Genomic DNA, 16,314 nt, shown 5'->3' on the forward strand with positions numbered 1-16,314 from the left:
CTCGGGGCTCTGGGATGACCTAGGGGGGTGGCATGGGGTGGTGTGGGATGGAGGTTCAAGAGGGAGGGGACACACACACACACACACACCCCTGATTCACTGTTGTACAGCAGAAACCAACAGCGTTGTAAAGCAATTATAGTTCCATAATAAAAAAAGAAGCCATTTAACACCTGAAACTAACACAACACTATAAATCAATCATACTCCCAATAAAATTAAAAAAAAAAAAAAAGAAGCCAAAAAAAAAATCATTTTAGACCAGGGGTCAGGCAAATGTTTCCTGTAAAGGGCCAGACAGTAAATATGTTAAGCTCTGTGCATATGTTCCAACTACTCAGCTCCTCCAGGATAGTGTAAAAGCTGCCAGAGACAATTTGTAAACAAGTGGCTGTGGCTGTGTACCAATAAAACTTTATTGACAAAACAGGCAGCAGGTCAGATTTGGTCCATAAGCCTTGGTAGGCCTGTAGGCCCCATTTTCTACTTGTCTACAGCCATTCTGATGATGTAAATCAGCTCTGAAGATGCTGCTGCTAAGTTGCTTCAGTCATGTCCGACTCTGTGCGACCCTGTGCCCTGGTGGACAACCCACCAGGCTCCGCCATTCCTGGGATTCTCCAGGCAAGAACACTGGAGTGGGTTGCCATTTCCTTCTCTGATGCACGAAAGTGAAAAGTGAAAGTGAAGTCACTCAGTCGTGTCCAACTCTTTGTGACCCCAAGGACTGCAGCCTACCAGGCTCCTCCATCCATGGGATTTTCCAGGCAAAAGTACTGGAGTGGGGTGCCATTGCCTTCTCTGATGAGGGGGTTAATGGGATTTAAAACAGTAGCCCTCTTTGACGGGTGTCAGTGGGCAATGTCTAACCTGTTGACTGGATTCACCAAGATTAGGTTCAGCTCAGAAATCATGCCAAAAGGAGAATGCTCCCACCTCTACATCCTACCAAGAAACCTCATACCAATCTTCACCAGAATCTCTCTAGCCCTGTTCAAAATGCCTCCACAGATCTTCCAAGTAAGAGCAGGCACCCGTGTCATAGGTCCCTGTATTTTGCCTTCACCAGGCTAACCGGGCCACAAAGTCACCTGTTTATTTTGGATTGTTTGATTAGCCCTGCCTGAACTCCCCACCCAACAAGAAGCCCCGGGATGGCAGGAGCCGCCTGATTTCCTACCTGTCTCTCCAGGAACCAGCACAACCTGCACACAGACGCCACTCTGGAGGGCCTGAGGCTGGATCTCCTCGCCTGTGAAACTGCGGAGGTGCCTGGCGCCTCGCATGGGCTTGTGGGAGCCGGTGAAATGCCTTAGTGCACAGGTGTGTGGTATTACCATCAAATTAACGCGTGTCTCAGTCAACAGTCAATCTGATCGCTTAGTTCTGAGACAGCAGGATAGAAGCTTTTAAGAACCATATGTTGAATAAATTAATAAAAGACCAAAAGAAACTTTTCATAAAGGCTCAAAGTCAGTATATATTGAAAATCCGATTTTGATTCTCAAACTATTCTAAATAGGGGGAACATGAAAATCACCTGGTGGAATTCAGAACCAGGCATTTTTAATTCTGCCTGAGTCTTACCTATATGTGACTTTGGCTAAGTTACTTAAGATGTCTTTTGGACTCAGCTGCCTCATCCATCAACTACGGAAATATCACAATACTACCAAGCTTGGAGAATTTCTTTGATAATTAAATGAGTATTTGATTTATATGTTAATATACATGTAATGCCTGACACGTTATAGATACTCAATAGTCAAAAACATTGTAACTTCATTGAAAACACTGTGGGTGAAACTTTTGCAAATGGTTTTGGAAAAGAGCAAGTTAGGACACTTTCTTTGGGTCATGCATCTGGAAGAAGGTGTGAATGTGGTTCCAAGATGACAAGTATGGAGATGGGGTTTCTCTGTTATGGATAAATCAGTCAGGCTGCCTCTTCCTTCTTCCTATGGGAGAATGAGTAACATGAAAACAGAAATCTTTATCTGCGCATCAGTCACTGTGTTCACTGTTACATCCCAGTACAGGGAACCTGCACATAGTAGGCTTGCAATAGTCATTTCTGAATTAAAGAAATCATCCATGAATATCAGATGGTGGCAGAAATGCCAATTCCATTTATCACCAAGAGTGCCATCTTGCCAAAGCTTTTCTTGAGACAATATAAATATCCCTATCAGAGGGCCCACCTGGCTCCAGGAAAAAAATTGGAAATGAGGGTAATAAAGGTGAGGCCCAGAGGGGACCTGAATATCAAGCCTGGTTTCCGTGTAATCACTCACTCTTTGGTAAGTATCTCATCATTAGAATAAAGGCCACACCCCTCATCAGTGATTTCATAAGTGATGTCCCACAGAGCCACTGCTAGAGGCCTACTATATAAGCCTGCTGGTGCAGGACCATCCTGCTGGGATGGCCCACCTGAGCATACCCATGGGAAACACTTGCCTGCTTTCCTCAGACCATCACCTCAAGAGAGCAGTCCTTTCCCAAAGCAGTAGACCACTGTACCTGACGGACTGGGTTCTGGTTCTACTCGTCACTCACTAGCTCTGAGCACATCCCCAAGATTGTTCTCAGCCTCAGTCTCTTCATCTATTACATAAAGGGGGCTTGACTTGAGTAGCCTGTGAGGCTATTAAAACATCCCAGGCTCATTAGACAGGAGCCTTTTTCTTACACAGCCATGGCAAGTGTTCATGGTCATCTTAAACCCAAAGCCAAGAGCTGTCCGGCCAGTCCTGCCTACCACCACACACATCTGTACAGATGGCAGAGGCAGAGGGACCAGCTGCACCCATGGACAGGCCAACGTTCCAGCCAGGAAAAGATGGCAGGACATTATCACAACAACTCTTCATCAGACTCCTTTACCACAGGTCAGGGGCCCTCATTCCATTTCCAATCAGAATGCTGCCAAAGTTGGGTCATCACAGAAGAAAAACAACTATACCTGGGCCTTCATTAAGGAAAGTCTGCTATGCTGTGCTAAGTCACTTCAGTCATGTCTGACTCTTTGCAACCCTACGGACTGTAGCCCACCAACCTACAGGCTCCTACAGGTTACCATGCCCTCCTCCAGAAGATTTTCCTGACAAAGGGATCAAACCCACATCTCTTAATTCTCCTGTGTTGGCCGTCGGTTCATTACCACTAGCGCCATCTGGTAAGCCCCAAGGAAAGTCTGAGGACAAGGTAACAAGTGAGAACGTTTTTATTCTTTGGTAAAGTATCTTGCTACTTTGCCTTTTTTCCCCAATGGTACTCAGAGCTGAGCTCAAACTAGGTGATGGCAAGCAAAGCTTGGACTAAAGGGAAAACCAAAATGATTTCCATTTCTGATGTTCCACGAGGAATGTGGAGCAGCCTAGGGACAAGTAACTTGGTCTGTTATCTCTATAGTGTGCGTGGCTTCCCTTGTAGGAATAAAACACACACAAACACACACCACCATATATACATATCTGTATATACACACACACACACACTTTAACATATATATATATATATATATATATATAAAATCTTTACACACATTTTTGAGCTTCCCACATGGCTCACTGGTAAAGAATCTGCCTGCCAAAAAGGAGACACGAGTTCGATCTCTAGGTGGAGAAGATATCCCGGAGAAGGAAATGGAACCCACTCCAGTATTCTTGCCTGGAAAATTCTAAGGACAGATGAGCCCGGTGGGCTACAGTCCATGGGGTCATCAAAGATTTGGACACGATTTAGCGACTAAACGACAACAAATACATATTTTTAACATATTCCTTATGAAGAACACAAAAAAATAGCAAGATTAAATTATTTGCACTTAGTTCTTTGTCTCTAGTTATAATGTGTTCTTTTGTGCTGGTAAAACAACATGTGCTTTAATTAGCAAATATCTGTAAATAATTTACTTGCTTTTCAAATCCAACAGAACAATAGGGTCGATTTTCACATACATTTACCCAGCACGCATGCTGGGTCTTAAGCCAGACTCTCCCATTGTTCAATAACTACATCAAGCTGTCCAACTCTTGCTGCCCTCCCTGGTGCAGGGGTTGGGGGGTAGGGGGCTAGAAGCCCAAGTCTCAGAAGCCACTTGCCATTTTGCAAGACCTCAGAAGGCAAGCACACAGTGCTGTCCAGCCCAAGCTACAGCAAACTCTTATGATCTCCAACCCTGGAGCCTTCTGCAAGGGACGTGGAAGTGTGCCAGGGCTAAGGGCACTGGAGTAATGGCTTCTAGATACAGGCGTTCGGCTGCCCTCTGCCCCAGACAGCGTGAGCCCCAAAACCTAAGACCCGACGTATGAGGTCCGTGAATCACAAACCTCATCTAGGCTCTGCAGGGTTAAAAGTGGGCGCCGTGTGTGCAGTGCAAAGAAAGATGTTAAATCAAATGAGAATGACTGCTCTAGGACTGGAGGCACTATTATTTTGAATAAGATTGAAAAGGCCAGAAAAAGCAATTCAAAAACATTTCAATTATGTATTTCCCAGAACTACATCTTTGAGCAACTAATGCAAATGTTACCACCACAATAAAACTTCTTCCCACATAAAAGCATATAAAACAGGTTGAACAGCATATACTTTATATATCATATGCATATTTTTGACTATTAATAAAAAATTCAAAATCTATGTATGCTTTACTCTCCTAAGCAATACAGTAATTATGATTAAGGGACAGGCAGCACAAAAAGAGCCAATTTATCTTACTCGTGCTCAGGAATACTATTGTGTAACTAAGCAACTAAAGACAAAATATGGTCTAATTAATTCACTCCTATGCTTATTTAAAAGACACAATTAGAACATTTTTATTTTCCAGCCTGCACAGTAGCTCAACATGCTTGAGGGTGTAGAAAGCAAAGCCTATTATCCTCAAAGACAAGAGTTTAATGTTTAGTGCCACTGATCAGGCTTGGAACTCAACTCTGGGGAGGAGGGGTGTACATCACAGTCAGGGTGTGCTCGAGGCATGAGAAAGGAAAGGCGGTGGGGGGGCAGGGGGACATTTACAGGGCCACTAGATTGACCAGCAACATGTGGTTTCTACTCCCACTTTTTCTCTCTGCACACGGATGGAGATGAGACCCTGAACATGATGGTCATGTGTGCAAGGACACTCACCACTGTGAGTCCATTTTATACAGCCACCAAGATTCTACAGGAAACTCATGCAATTAAACCACACATCCTGGTCTGTGTGATAAATGTCAAATATCCATCTTTAATGCAGCTAACAGTGCATCTGATTTTAAAAGCAGAATTAATTTACGCAAGTATGTACTAGAGACTGATGCCATTAGCATGTTCTAAGGCACCCTTTCAATGACTGCATGTTTGAAATGTGTCATCCAAATGGACACTCACAGTCCAGGACGTTAGCCGCACTCTTTGAAGGCCCAAGCCTGGCCCGAGTTCTAACCTCCAGGAAGCCAGCAAAGGTCATGGTTCCGCTAGAAAAAGCCAAGCCATCCTCACGCAAGGGCACGGGAGCAGATTTTTCAAGAAATGCAGGAATCCATGACCACATTTCTGAGGCCAATGAATCCTTAAGCCAACAATCAATAAATTTATTTTAAATTTATTTAAAAGCCAAGCCAACGGGTAATCACTAGCTACAATATTATTCTAAGTGGGAGATGGCAAATATCCAACCACCCTGGCTATAAAAAAATGACAGGCAAATGCATTTGATTCCAGTGATTATATCCTGGATATTGGTTAAAACTAGACTTTGATAAATGAGCCTGAGTCCTATAAAACTAGATGCCACTATGAACAATGGTATGCTTTATTAATAATTAATAACAAAGCATTTATTTACATGTATGGACTCATGTACTTCATAAAAATAACATTTCCTTAGTATGTGCCTGACAGTCAATGACAAGAGAGGTTTTAATTGCTTACAATTTTGATTTGTCATCGGACATATGGCCTCATGAAGACCATCGGTCTGAGAAACATGCTGGTTTGCAGGAACTGCCAATCAACACTCAGGTAAGAAGTGACTTCTCTTCCCTCAAGTTTTATCTTTTCACAGTTTGCCATCCAAAGCCTGACTTAAAAAAAAAAAATCTTTACTTATTTTTTAATAAAATTGCTTTTGGCCACCCCACATGGCTTTTGGGACCCTAGTTCCCTAACCATGGATTGAACCAGGCCCTTGGCAGTGAAAACAAGGAATCCAAACCACCGGACCACCAGGGAACTTCCCCTAAGTCCTGACTTTTTATGGAATGATAGCTGAAAACTGAAAAAGTGCTCAAAGAGGTGGGAGATGCTGGCTCTCGCCTGATCATTCAGTCCCATATAGTCACTAATTTCTTTGGGGAGTTCTCCTAAAAAGAAACCTTTTGCACTTCTTCACACCTGATGGTGCAAAATGATAATAGATTTTAGAAGAGAAAGACGTGCGAGGTGGGCTGCTGGAGCTGGGCCACAGGTGAATGACCTTCTGTGAGTAAGAAAGAAATTGGGCCAAGCTTAAAGAGAGCAGGTTGTGGGGAAGACAGCGTTTTAATTATGCCATTCAGTCCTTCATTAGATACTTGACAAATGCAGTGAATGCTGTGCAGAGACCCAGAGGTAAAGACACAACTTTCTACCCCAATAACAGCACCGCCGTGGGAGCAGAGATGATGGGGTGATGAGCACAGAAAAAGAACACAGATGGCACAGATGGCACAGGAAGCACAATATGCAACCCACAGGGGCGGTTAAAACTAACCACTGGACTGTAAGCCCCCTGATGGCAGAGGCGCTTGTCTGTCTTGTTCACTGCTGTATCCAGGCGCCTAGAACAGGCTCTGGCACAAAGCAGGTGCTCTATAAGTATGCATGGATCAAATGAACCTCAAAGGTGAAGGCAGTACTTACTAATTTCCAGAAAGATAATGAAAGACCACAAATAGTGACTTCAGTTCATCTCCACTTAACTAAGGGACACAGAATCCGACAGCTTTTCTATGACCAGTATCTGTCTATGAAGCAGACTAAGAGACTTGTGAAGTTTGAGCTATTCTCCATTATCTCTCTACCTGGTTGTCTAGCCCCTAGTAGGTCTTCAGTCAATGTTTGAGGAGATTAGTACATTCGTTTTCCAAAACCATGTAGACGGTGAGCTTTCTTTTGAAAACATATTGCGTTTATTGTGAGCACAATTCACTAGTGTGTTATATAACATACTGCTTTTACATTTTTAAAAAATGTGTTGATCTCATCTCTCTATCAAGATTGATAAGCTTCTTAAGAAAAACAGCTACATCATGCATTGTTTCACATCCATCTCTGTACTTAGCAAAGCACTGAGCACATGGTTAGCACTCGACAAGTAGCTTTTATTAATTCAGGATAGATGAATCCAACATTGGCTGGAATTAGGATCTTAACCACACAAAATAAAACTTAGTGTACATTTTACTGATTCTCAAATTTTCACATCCTAGGCTCAAAGCTGAAACAGAATTTTGTATATATGAATGTTTTTGACATATTAAAGTATTCCTTCTATTACTGGATCTTGCTCCAAAGCCAAGTAAGAAAGACAAAAAGGTACACAGTCACATTCCTTATTTCAGATCAACTCTATAGGCCAGGGGTCAGCAAGCATTTTCTGTAAAGGGCCAAAGAGTAAATATTTTCCACTGTGTGGGCCATATGGTCACTGTCATAACTATTCAACTCTGACATTATAGCCTGAGAGCAGCTATAAACAATACGTAAACAGTCTGACTATGTTCCAGTAAAACTTTATTTACAAAAGCAGACAGTGGGCCAGGTTAGGCCCTCAGGCCTTAGTTTGCTGATGCCTGTCACAGTCTAGTAACCTCTCTCCATATAATTCACTGGTTTTCACCCTGGTTCTAAAGGGCCTGCTGCGCAAAGTATAAAGATATTCCTTCTCTTAGCTTAAGATCATTACTAACAATAAATAACAACTATTATAACAGCATCCAACATTTGTTTCAGGACTTTTAGTATTACTAATTCTCCTGGCAAGGTAGAAACCTTTAAATCCATTTGACAGAAGAAGAAACTGAGGCTTAGAAAAAGTTAAAGAAATTGACCAAGGCTAGGAATTTCTTTGGAAGGAATGATGCTAAAGCTGAAACTCCAGTACTTTGGCCACCTCATGCGAAGAGTTGACTCATTGGAAAAGACTCTGATGCTGGGAGGGATTTGGGGCAGGAGGAGAAGGGGACGACAGAGTCAGGATGGCATCACTGACTTGATGGACATGAGTCTGAGTGAACTCCGGGAGTTGGTGACGGACAGGGAGGCCTGGCGTGCTGTGATTCATGGGGTCGCAGAGAGTTGGACACGACTGAGAGACTGAACTGAACTGAACTGACTGACAACATTGAGGTGATCTCAGAAACTTCTAAAAAATCAGCTCATGCAAACAAACCAGAGGCTGAGAGGCCACCCACGGGTGAAGCAAGGACAGTCCGGCACCTGAATTTCAAAATGTATCTGTGATACGATCAGGCAATCTTCTAAAAAATCCAGCTGATCCACTTAACAGCATATTTCAATAATAAAATGTAAATCCTTAAGGAGCCTTTTATAATGGCAACACAGCTAAATCCACCATATGGACGAAAGCCAGCCTGATCTGGGGTGACACTTGAATCAGCTATATGTTCTAGTAAACTATCCTATACATCACCCTCTCATAGAGAAAAGCTTTCTTTAGGAAGGTCCAAGGCAGTGGTCTCAAACTTTAATGAGAACAATAATATTAATTTTAATGATAGTAATATTGAGTAAATTATTTTAGCAACTCTACTATCTCCCACCTTAGTTGTAAGCACTTTATATATATTAGCTCATTTAATCTTTAAAATAATCCTACAAAGTAGGTACTTTATTCCCATTTTACAGATGAGAAAACTGAGGCACAGAGTTTAAAACTTTCCCAAGATCCACACAGAGAGAGAAAGACAATTTAAAATGCAAAATTTTGAATCCCAATTTCAGAGATTCTATATAAATTAATTTCAATAAGGGCTTGGGAATATGCATTAAAAATGTTTTTAACTAGATAGTAAGGCTGGTGATAGTCAAACCACTGTTAGAAACCCTGGCTGCATGCTAGAATCTATAATGACCAGATATGCTTGATCCTGACTCTCTGACAACACTGGCTTACTCATCTACACTCTTATTGCAGGGGACCAGCAAGCCTTGTAGAATCCACCCCATGAAATTCAAGCTCATGCATCCACCTATTTTAAGAGGGTATATTGCCAATAGATTAAGCACTTGGCAATCTGAAAAGGAATATAATCAGAAGTTACCCAGTAACAGAGCCAATTACCCGCCTACTTTGCCATTTTCCTCCCCTGAAGAGCTACTGGCTGAATATGGCAATTGTAGGTAATTACCAGACACTTAACTCCTTGCATATGGCCCTGCTCTTCACTTTCATAATTCAAAACAGTATCATGATGAGGCCCAGAAGACTCTACATAGACCTAAGTTATTATGTTTCTTATTTATAAATTAAGATTATCTAAAGACCCCTATAATCATTTTCTATTCATTTAATTTACAGTGATAAAGTAGTTTTGCCCATAATAATGTCTCGGTATATATAACAATCTCCAGTCAGCCTTACTATTTTTCCCTCCCATTTTGCAGCTGAAGAAACTGAGGCCCAGAGCATTTAGGACTGTTCAAGGTCAAACAAATAGTAAACTATAGAATCAACATGTGACTCTCTGCAATGCTTCTCCTTCACACCAGCTGCCAGTACCCTAAGTATGTGCAGGAAGCAGTGATAGAAGCAGTCCAGACATTATAATAATTATCTAAACTAGTAATAAATTGCTAATGATTATTAATAATGGTATTAAATGTAACTGTTACTGTTATATGCCACTGACTAGGTTTATCTGAACTTTATAGAATAAGAATGATTCTGCTACCTAAATATCTGGTGACCTTTAGCAAAGCTGACTAACTAGTCATAGTTCTAAAATGTACAAGGAACTGCCCACATGAGTACACACGTCTAGAATGTAACATAATGTATTCAAGCTCTAGTTTCAAGAGTAGGTTTCAGCGGGAAAAATACACCAAACCTAAAATTTAAGAAGGTCTAGATTCTAGCAAGTGACTTCTGACAAACCACATAATGTCTGCAAGCCTGTCTCCAGCTGTAAAATGGACATACAAAGTCCTGCCTTATCTAGCCTCCTACAATTACTGCAAAGATCAATAAGAAAATTTCCCTCCCACGCCAAAAAAAAAAAAAGTGTTCTAAAGATCATAGCACACCACACAGGGACGCTATTTCTAACCTCACACAGTGATAATTTTCCTCTTTTTAGAACTGACGTCTTCATATTTCAAGAAATCATAAAAAGACAGAATGGTTCTCTTCAAAAAACTATACTGAGTCCTGGCTGTCCTTTGGAAATGGATGCTGATGTCAGCTCAATCAAGAAATTATTAACCTCCATTTGGCTACTTTAAATAAACTGCTCTGGCTGATTAAATGTGCTAAACATTTTCTCAAGTAACAGTGCACATCACCAGGAGACCCTCCTCTTCCAGTTATGCACTGCAAATGGCAAATGCATCATTCAAAACTATTTAAAATCAATAATAAAATCATTTCACTGTATATAAACAACTTAATAGAGTTAAGTGAAAACAAAGCAAAAGTCTTAATGAGAGGGCCCTGTTGCCCCCTCTAGGTGCCAGAGGTAAATGCTGGTTTCTATAGGCTCTCCTCCAGAGAAGACTGCTGTTGCTATTCTGCTAATGAATGACTAACTTAGGCCAGGGGGGAAATGACATCACCAGGGTGGAAAACCGATCTGCATTGGGAAACTTTCTACCTGCTTTACATTTGTCATAATTATTTTGCACAATGTAGCCTGTATTTGCATAATTTTGAGGCGTGTCATTATCTCAATTGAAAATTGTTTTAATATGGCTGAATAATTCACAATGACATCAGCCAAAGTCCTAATGAAATATACAAGTATAATCATACAGCTAATTACCAGCCGTGTTAGCATTAAAAAACAAATCATGCATAATATTAGGCGATGTATACGCAGCTGAGGATTATAAATAGAGCCATCTCCCTCCCCCAAACCCCTGGAGTTTACTTTTAAATAGCAAGATTAATTTTCTCAGGTATGGCTCATACAGCAATGACGAAATGCAAAGATCATTAAAATGGTTCGCTTACATTTCCCCATAAAGAATATTTTTGTAAAAAATTGTGTATTTAAAAATATATCTATTCACTATCAACTGTTTTACCAGATGCAATCTTTGCCTAATATTTCTTTCACTCTCAAGTCAGAATCCACTATTTAATTACACAACAGAAATTAAAACTGCACCAAGTGGGGTCAATTCAGGGTCTTTAAAAAATATTCCACTTTCAATTAAAAAAAAAGAGCGTGGCCACAAAATATCCCATAAAACACTGAATAATTTCCTTCTGGGTTTAGTCAGAAGTCTATTAGGCACCAGCTCTTTTCTGGATATTTAATCCTTCCCTTTTCCAGATCACAGGCCATGTTGAAGTAATAAATTTGAAAAGCAAATAATAAGAAATCAGGAGGGGGAGGAGGAGGAAGACAGCTGCGCAGGAAAGTTGGGTCGGGGGAGGGGGCCCGAGCTAGACCTTGGCAGGAGGAAAGAGCTCAACCTGTTGGTAGGTTGCAGGATTTTTCACAGTATTTCCAAACAACACCTTTGTAAAATTGCCGGCAGACGTCGGGAAATGTGAACGTTTAAAACCCAGAGCTGGCGGGGAGGGCGGAGGGGCGGAGTGTTGTGGCGGGGGGGGGGGCGGTTGTTCGGGGAGGAGGGAGGGGCTTATTTCCGAAGAGGCAGATCGGAGGGCGAACGTTTTGACGAACTCCAGTAATTAAACCGGCAGAGACCACTGATGGGTAATTCGATTCCCCGGAGAAGGAGTGAACTGGAGATGCCAAAAGTACAATCAACTCCATCAGACCAAGGAATTCTGGAAGGACTGACTGGCAGGCAGCTTCGAGCTCCGCTCCGGGATGAGTTAAACGGGGAACCATTCATTTAACAAAAAGATCCTTACACCTACCTCGAAAGCTCGAGAGCCTGGAACAGACAGAGCTAGCTGCCCTCAAAAGTCTGAGTTTGATTACCGTGCTCTCGCTTGGACAACACAAAGCCTTGCCAGGCGGCCGCGCACCCTCCCTCCCCGCCGCGCAGTGGGCACAGCCTCCCCAAAATAGTTCCCCGGGTAGGTACCACGGCGCTGAGGTCGGTCAGCTGACGAGGGGAGCCCGCAGAACTGCGGTCACACATGAAATGACAGAGCCGAATAGAGGCGGCCGCCCCTGCGCCCGGTGACAGCGGGCTCACCTCGGGCGTCCTCCCAGGAACGCGACGAGCGCCCCCGCGGCCGCCCAGAAACGTGCCGGGGAGGCTCGTTCCCTCTCCACCCTCCCCGGGAGCGCCGTCTGGGCACCTAGGACGCCGGACCCGCAGGGCCTGTAGGCGAGCACACACCCCTCTGCCTTTCCCTCCCCGGTCCGCGTCCCCCACATCCCCAAAGATCGCGTTGGAAGACGTCCACTTTGCGTGGAGTAATTGAAAAGTAAAAACATCAAATGGTCTGTCCGGGGAGAGGGGGTGGGGACGAGAGATAGTTGTTAATGCCTAACGTGTTTGTGCCGGTTACACGACCGCTTTGAAATCCGCCCGGGCAGATCTGCAAGTTATTTGAATGTATTATTCCAGTACCTGTCATTTATCACTTTATTCAACACGTCTTTGCCAACTCAATAGCTTTTGATCTCACTCTGCCTCCATTTCGTAATTTCCGCCCTCTTAAACATATCAAATACTTACTTAAAAAAAAAAAAAAAAAACGAACAATATCGAAACCCACCGAAAGAAATCCACCCATCCCCGACCGAGCCAGACTCGAAGGTAAATTTTCAAAAAGCAAAAAATATAAAAAGCATGTGATGTTCAAGCAGCAACAGAAAGATCACACACACGCGCACACACACACACACACACACACACACATCCTTGAACAAAACCCTTCTCAAACAAGTTATTTGATCTTGACTAAAATCAGCAGTTGGATCCTCTTTGTAAAGCTGACAGCCAAACTCTGACAATGGCAAAATACTCGAGCCCCAGCTAGTGGCGCTACCCCTTTAAAAAAGAAGTCGATCTTGCTCGTCTGCAGAAGTGAATACAGTATTTTCAAGCTTGCCCTGTAATAAGCATTACTACGGGAAAAAATAATAAAGAAAGAAGAGAGGGAGATATAAGTTTACCACCTCGCCATGGTCGCTATTTCTGCCCTGGGGAGTGTCTTCTGGGAGGAAATAAAGTTTAGAGCTGGATAAAAGTTGCCGGCTGGTCCTCTCTTCCCACAACAGCTGGAGCTCCGCTATGCAAATCGGATCCTTTGGCGTACATCTTACAAAGAAAAAGTCGCCAAGGGACAAAATTCTTGGTTTGCCTTCAAGGTGGAATTGAAAAGCCTTGTAGAAAATGTAAGGTCCGTGCAAGCCACACGGTGAGCCGACCCACTGCAGGGGAAAAAAAGCACCAAATAAATAATGTAGCCATCAGAGCACAAACGTCTATTCCCAGACACATTTACACACAGACATCCACTCTTAATACAGAAGAGCCAACAGATATAAAGCTGGGTGGAAAAATAATAGAGCCCACAAATTTTCTGCCTCCCTTAAAAAAAAAAAAAAAAAAACACCTCCGGCCCCCCCACCCCCACCCCCCGCCACCTCTCCCTACCTCTCCATCTGAGGCGGTAAAATTACATTATGTATGTATGATCAGGGATTTTTTTAAAACAATAAAAATTATTTGGGGGATGTAGAGGGTAAAAGTTTGGTGAAAAGTTTGTGGGGGGCGTGGGTGGGTGCAGAGGTGTGGGTGAGCCGGGGGGCTGGGGGGTGCCGGGGGGTGCCGGGATCGGAAGAGCGGAGGAGAGCGAAATACCTGGAGTGAGTTGGGCTCCATCTCGACGTTCTGAATTGATTGAACTCAACATTCTCTCCAAACTTGTTGGCTTGAATGGATTGCATCAGGTCCTGGAAGGGAGACACATTCTCTGCATTCAGCCGGCTTACTGTCTCAATATAAAACTAAGTTTTTGCCTCCCCTTCGGCACTAAAATGATTGAAATTATGTCCTAATATTTCTCTGACGTCTCAATTTTCAGCTCCTGTCAGAACTATGTAGGTTTCCTTCCAAATGTAGGTTGATCAAATTCATAATCGACAGAAAGGCTCCGTCCGATCTCGGCGGGAAGCGGATGGATCAAGGCAAAAAACGTATAGGGAGGTTTGTAAAAATAAATTCTACCCTAAAATTGTGTGAAGATGCGATCTCCCTCTTCCCAATCTCCCTGGTCTAGCAATGTCGTTTGATGAAATTTTTGGAGGAGACGAGAGCTACCGAGCTCCGCTGTGCATCTGACAGGACCTGCTTGTATATGTCTAATATAAAGAACATTTCCTGCAGAGATTCCGGGGCGCTGCTCCTCTTTCTAATGCTCCTTAGCAGATTTGCTGTTATTAGACATGTAGATTTGTTTGATAGTTAAATTACGCTTCCTCACTGCCATGTTTTCGAGAACTAATCTGTTAAATTATCTTTTGATGCCTATTTACGTGGAAGGGAAAAGTGGGTTATCGATTATATAAACATATAAATATTAATGCATTTGTTCGCTTCGCAAAAAAAAAAATACTCAGAAAAAAAAAACAGAACAGAAAGACAAGTGAGCAGCGCACACACATCTCAGGATTTTGCAAACAATATTGAACGGACAGCGACTGCATTTAGGGACTGGAACAATAAACGATGCATGATAAATCAATAAATGCGAGCAGCGAGTCTGCTCGGAATATGAATTCAGGCTCCTGGTTCTGCGTGTGCATTCTTTAATTTTGAAGTATATACACTAGTACGTGTTTACAATGCTGATGGACGCCAAGGGCGCTCTCAAATGATAATGTGTTTATATAACCCAGCGCTACAGGAATAATATACTGACTCCTACCCCACCCCAACCCCTCCCCCGCCAAAAAGGGAGGGGAGCTTCCTCAATAATAGTTTGAAACTGAAAAAATCCATTTGCAAACTAGTTAAATACAACCAGAAATTAAGCTGTTGAAAACCGGGGGCATGAACCGTAAGACAATAAAGGCTTTAAATGTGTATATTTATTGTTCTGGAGCCCTGGAGCATTGCGAGGTTTGCATGCACGGCTATTATGCAAACACAGAGAAACTTAAGAGCGACAGAACAAGGAACAGGCAGAGACTGCAAAGCCCTCGCTCGCTCCGACCCAGCTGCCGGTCCTCCGCCAGGCTAGATTGCATTTTCGCAGTGTTGATGTAAAATGGTGTACTCGCTTCCCCCACGCTCTCCCACCCCCTTCCCCGCTCTCCTCCCACTCCTTTCAGTATCAACCCCCCTCCCGATTTTATTATATTGGCACCAATCTTTCCAAAGTGGGTCTGGCATGCTAAAAAAGTAAACATGTACTATATGGGGAATAAGGTCTGTATAGTATGACAGTTGAAACTTGATCTGTGATAAAATTACAGGATGTTGAAATTACTAGTAAGCTATTTTTAACGCTTTCGCAACGTTTCACCTCCAGTCACAGCATCTAGTTGAAACAGGATTACTTTAATGAAAATTATATTCACATGGCTGAAGTTAATACACCCGGCAGAGCACAAATGCCTAATATTCAGTGACTTGAGGTGGAAAGACCCTCTGTGTGTATTTTTATGCTTTTTCATAACGTCTGCGTCCGCTGCAGTAAGAATTAGGGCACTTAACATTATCTAAACCACATTTTTGATTCAGAACATGGGGAAGTAATAAAAGGCAAGATCTATCTCGTTTCTATACACACAGAGATAAACGCAAGAAAATGGCAGATCCTCCAATTACAATAAGTAATAAAAGCCCATGCCAAAGAGCCGGTATTCTGAAAGATGTCGAAACTATTTTAATAATTTAAAGTAATATCACAACTCTGCACCATGAAGGACAGTGTAAAAATTCGCAGCCTCCCATCTTTTGCATTAGCCAAATTATGACTTGCACATCACTCTTTAATTATCTTCCTTGAAATTTCATCTGATCTTTCTATTTTATAAACATGGGTTACAAAGAGAAATTACAGCTCTCTGGCGCTTTCTCTCTCTTTTTTAAGTTTATGATGCTTACTGCAGACATTTGATTAGAATAACCCATTTTGTTCATTTTTTAACATATGAATGG

General features: G+C 42.5%; 1 protein-coding gene across 1 annotated transcript in view; it reads right to left on the reverse strand.

Annotated features, from left to right (window-relative positions):
- Positions 1 to 14,135, reverse strand: part of ARID5B (AT-rich interaction domain 5B) — a 192,403-nt gene extending 178,268 nt beyond the window's left edge. Inside the window, exons 1-2 of the mRNA XM_005896709.2 lie at positions 14,011 to 14,135; positions 13,323 to 13,577 (exon numbers count right to left, since the gene is read on the reverse strand). Coding sequence (XP_005896771.1) covers positions 13,323 to 13,577; positions 14,011 to 14,031 — 276 coding nt within the window. The 5' untranslated portion in view covers positions 14,032 to 14,135. The remainder of the gene's footprint in view (positions 1 to 13,322; positions 13,578 to 14,010) is intronic.
- Positions 14,136 to 16,314: the final 2,179 nt, after the last annotated feature.

Source organism: Bos mutus, chromosome 28 (genome assembly GCF_027580195.1).
Source record: "Bos mutus isolate GX-2022 chromosome 28, NWIPB_WYAK_1.1, whole genome shotgun sequence".
Taxonomy (NCBI): domain Eukaryota; kingdom Metazoa; phylum Chordata; class Mammalia; order Artiodactyla; family Bovidae; genus Bos; species Bos mutus.